This window comes from Triturus cristatus, chromosome 4_1 (genome assembly GCF_964204655.1).
Source record: "Triturus cristatus chromosome 4_1, aTriCri1.1, whole genome shotgun sequence".
Classification (NCBI taxonomy): domain Eukaryota; kingdom Metazoa; phylum Chordata; class Amphibia; order Caudata; family Salamandridae; genus Triturus; species Triturus cristatus.
Genome location: NC_140585.1, coordinates 213130163 through 213135227, shown reverse-complemented (window position 1 = coordinate 213135227; position 5065 = coordinate 213130163). Strand labels below are relative to the sequence as shown.

Genomic DNA, 5065 nt, shown 5'->3' with positions numbered 1-5065 from the left:
GTAATCCTTACTAGCCCTTATCCTTACTCATCCCTCAAGCCTAAAACTCTTCATTGACCCTTACCCATCCCTAGACACTTAAAACCAACATACTATACCTTGCCTCTACCCACATTTGGTTCTTAAAAACATTTTGCTACTCCTACGCGCACTTACAACTAAACAACCCATATTTATATATCCTAATCACTTAAAAAAGCAAAGCTTAAAGTCAAGTTATAGTTAGGTGAAAGTTTCACTGACAACATATCATTTTAAACTCAAGAAAAGACTGTAAGCCACCCGTTACAGTTATCTCTAGTAACTATAACTTGTGCACTAAAGTACATATAATTTGTGCCCCCGCAGAGCATAGTATTGACATCCATGAGTCAAATGATCATCAATGGAATCAATCAATGATGTAATGTCAGATGGCACTGTAATGTCATAAATCGTATCATAGAACATGTTCCGATGTAATATGTGGGGTAATAAGCAGTGCGAAAATTTCACCAAACTGGACATGACTGCACAAGTCAAAGCCATCAATAAATCCTGCTTCCTCGCTCTAAAGATGCTGAGGAAGCTCTTCAAATCGCTCCCAAGCAACACAAGAAAAACTGTCACTCACACCTTAGTCACCATAAAATCAGACTAAGAGAACACCCGCAATGCCGGAATCACGAAGCAACTCACTAGAAGACTACAGACCATCCAGAACTCGGCAATCAGATCGATTCTCAACCCTTTGTCACAGAACTCACATTACACCACACCTTAGGGATATACACTGTTTATTTAACACACAAATGCACTCAATTCAAATTTCTCACACACTCATTCAAGGCACTGCACAACTCAGGCACCACCTTCCTGAGCAGTCGCATCTCCATCCGCCAACCATCCAAACACCTCTGCTTCTCAGGACTCCTACTCACCAACATCCCATGCAAACACGGAACCAGATCGTTAGACAAGTGTTCTCTTACATCTCTCCTAAAGCATGGAATAACCCCCTATCAACATTAGAGCCTCCTCCTCTCTTCTTGAATTCCCCATAAATCTGAAGACCTGGCTTATCAGTTAACCTACCTACCATAGGAAGGGCTAGGTACACACATTGCTCAGTGCCAGGATAGCTGTGTGGGTGATAGTGAACTTTACAAATTAACATAACATGATATGACATATGAGAACACTGTGCATGGCAGGGCTCAAGTTATAATTACTTTATGGTACGACTTGTAGTAACTTGTAAGTATAGTGAATTATAGTGGTTTGATCATTTAAAACGTTCCCCTAACTATAACACCCCATTAACCTTAGTTTTTTTCAGTGAATTTATAAAGATTTTTTATGCCTAACTGTAAATATTACTTTAACTTTTTTCTCTGATATATATATATATATATATATATATATATATAAATATATAAACGCTCCATGGTTCACCCTGACTGCTGAACTCTGGACGGGTGCTGTAGCCGTACAACGTGAAGGGTGAATCACGGTAAAAATGAAGGCTCCGACACGGCAGCACTCTCGGGACACTGTTGATTTTATTAGCATAACGAGCATATGCATTTCGGCATGTGGCCTTCCTCAGTGCTCTGCTAGGCTGCACCATAGATAACACCCTGATTATAAACAGTTGCTTAAAGGGAAAAAGCGTCACCATCAACAGAGGACTGTATTCAATCAATGTCTTATTCCCACTATCACTGGCTACCATCTTAGCACCTGTTCCGTTGGTACAGATCCAGCCATAAACATTTCGTTTTTCAGTTTTGAAAGGTTCTTAAGTTCACAAATGAACAAGTGCTGCGTTGTTATGCACATGACAGGAAAAACGAAAATAGTCTATTTTGTACTTGCGCTTTGGAAGGATCCAGTCAGTCCTCAGTAAAAATGGTTACATCTGCCGTCCCAGACGATGCAACCTGAACAGTTCTGTTGTCCCTCGCCACTGATTCCATATTGTAGCACATCCCAGCAGGGTAAAGTCTGTATGACCGTCCCATCAAAGAAATCAATGATAACTACGTGGTTGACTGAGTAGTGCTGTCATTGGGAACGTGGCGGTTCTGGCAGAGTAAAATAAACGCTCCATGGTTCACCCTGACTGCTGAACTCTGGACGGGTGCTGTAGCAGTACAACGTGAAGGGTAAATCAGAGAGGGAATCATATTTACAGATGCTTGTCCATAAATAACCAAGATTGTATGATGGGTGATTGTTGCTGTTGATTCAAGAACTAGCACTTGCATAACTGATTGCTACACATGACTGAGAGTTAATTCCAAGTGCTTTGCTTTTCATCCCATAGATGAGAGTTGTCAGGCCAATGGACCATTCGAATCAAACATCCACTGTGGAGTTCTTCATAATGGGTTTTTCCAATTACCCACAACAGCAGTCCACATTCTTTGCTGCTTTCGTTGTGATCTACCTGCTTGCCATCTCAGGAAACTTCCTGATTATGGTTGTCATATATTCTGACACTCGTCTTCACACCCCCATGTACTTCTTTTTAGTTAATCTGGCTCTATTGGACATCTGCTTTTCATCCAGCATCATTCCCAACATTCTGGTCATCCTGCTCTCCGAGTCCAAGTCCATGTCCTATCGGAGCTGCATGACACAAATGTTCCTGCTGTCCGCCGCTTTGGGATCTGAACTCTTGCTTGTCACAGTCATGGCATTTGATAGGTACGTGGCCATCTGTAGACCACTACATTATGCAGTCATAATGAGCAGGCAAGTCAATCTTTCCCTGGCAGCTGCAGTGTGGTGGCTTGGCATTCTAAACTCCTTCCTTGATGTTGGTTTGGTGATGAAGTTATCCTTCCTTAAAAAAACTATCCTTGAGCATATTTTCTGTGAAATACCAGCAGTTAGCAAGGCTGCTGTTTCTGATACTTATGCAATTGATCGTGCGACCATGGTGGCAGACATCTTCCTTGGCATGATATGCTTTGCCTTGATATTTATAACCTATGCCTACATTCTTTCATCAATTGTCAATATTCGCTCTTCCGCATCAAAGAGGAAGGCCATTTGCACCTGTGCTTCTCACTTACTTGTGGTTAATTTGCTCTATGGCACCACTATCTACACTTATATTCTCCCTTCTATGGGACTTAAGGCTAACAATAACAAGGTGGTGTCTGCACTGTATGCTGTTGTATGTCCAGTGTTCAACCCAATCATCTACAGTCTGAGAAACCAGGATGTTATTCAAGCATCGCAGAAAATCTGGTCCAGGATTGTTCCCTCATTTAGAAAGTAACATAATAGCCATGTTTATTGAAAGGCCAATTACTCACAGCATTTCAAATACTAACCTAACAATCAATTTCTACTAATAAACTAAGATTTATTAACACCTTCTGAAAGAGAACTTAATACATCAAAAACATCAGAATATGAATCAAAACCTTGAGTTGGTTGCAAAGAGTAAATATGATTTCTCATCCAATAAACTAGTTTCCTTATCAAGATTTTGGATTAAAATTGTGTAATAATGGCATTCCTAAACTTGTGATATTTATAATAGACAGAGAAGCATGTCTACAATCTTTTAATATATCCACAGACTACTGGAAGTCAGTATCCTGAGAACAAGCTAAATCCATCTGTTTTATAGAGAAAATATAGAAACTGTTTCACAAATTCAAAGTTATGCTGATGCATATCCACTAGTCTTACTGAAAGCACATCACAAAACAATAAACAACAACAAACATTTTTAGACATTAATGGATCTATTCACTAAAACATTTTAGATGTTGTATGTAACAATTCTCCAGTAGATCACGTTTACATGCGCACAAATACTATTCTCTATCAGGAGGAAACCTCTGCCGAGGACTACCCTATTTTTTATGTGCAGAATTCTCCACCAGGAGTTCAGAGATCTTGGCAGTCATATTTTTTTTAAATGGGAGGGGCATTGGAAGGGGTTAGAAATGAGAGAATAACTATTAGAAAAGGGGTGGAGTAAAGCAGAAATAAGGAGGGATTCATGCTAGCACATTGAAATCGATGGAGACAGAGAACAACACTAACAGTAATCATGACACTAACAACATGCAGTGAAAAATAGAAATAATGAAAAAAAGTTGCATTTTTTGTTATAGTTTTAGACTGTCTCAACTTACAATCGATCTGACATGGATTTTCCTAAATGTCATAAAATAGTTCAGGAAATCCTTTTTTTGGTAAGGAATGTGAACCACTTTCTTTGGAGCCATAAATTAAAGTATTTGCTGAGGAATCTAGGTGGGCTTCGACCTTGCATGGACACAATGCGGCCAGTGGGTAATGTGTCCAGATGTTTGGCATGGGGAGCGCATTATCACTCAGAGTACTCTGTGTGCTGTGTCCTTATTGGATATGTGTTCCGAACTTCATGTAGCATCTGACTTTATGGTGTGTTGGGACTGCACGTACCCTCCCAGCCATGTGTACTTTATTGGGGCCAGTCTCCCTGGACCATTGTGGTGTCGGTGTGCCTATCTGTGGAATTGATTTGGGGTTTCCTGTTTGCGTGTTTGTCTGCCAGCTACATGCCACCCCATCTGTGACCTGTCAATCATTGACCTCGTGAAGTTTGTAATGGATGAATTTGTCAATAAAGATGCAACTTAATTTTGATACATGATTGTATCGTTACTCATATTGACTTTGACTTTCTCAATATTAACAATACCCCCGTTAGTTGAATTTGCAACTACACTATCTAAGCCATACTTCATGAAAGTTACGTTGTTGGGGACCTGTTGTTCTTGGGTTTTGACAATTACTACTTTCATAGTTACTTGCATTCAAACTAATTTGAAGACTACATGTTTACAGCAGGAAATCCCCAATTGCATGGAACCACACAAAAACAAGAACACAATAAAATCTGGCAACAACAATGAGCACAGCCCGGGAAGCCATCAGTGGAGCCACGAGAACCAATTCGAGAACCAATCCTGCTCAGGGGCACCTACCTCCTCATGCATGCCTCTTTGTAAATGGTGCAGCCGCGGCCCGTGGAGGGAGTTCCATGGGGTGGAAAGGCGGGGCAGGGGAGGGG

At 40.6% G+C, this 5065-nt stretch overlaps 1 protein-coding gene across 1 annotated transcript; it reads left to right on the top strand.

Annotated features, from left to right (window-relative positions):
• The first annotated feature begins 2308 nt into the window (after positions 1–2308).
• Positions 2309–3271, top strand: LOC146854081 (olfactory receptor 13A1-like). Its single transcript, XM_085650505.1, has one exon. It carries the CDS (start codon positions 2309–2311, stop codon positions 3269–3271), a length of 963 nt encoding a protein of 320 aa, XP_085506631.1.
• Positions 3272–5065: the final 1794 nt, after the last annotated feature.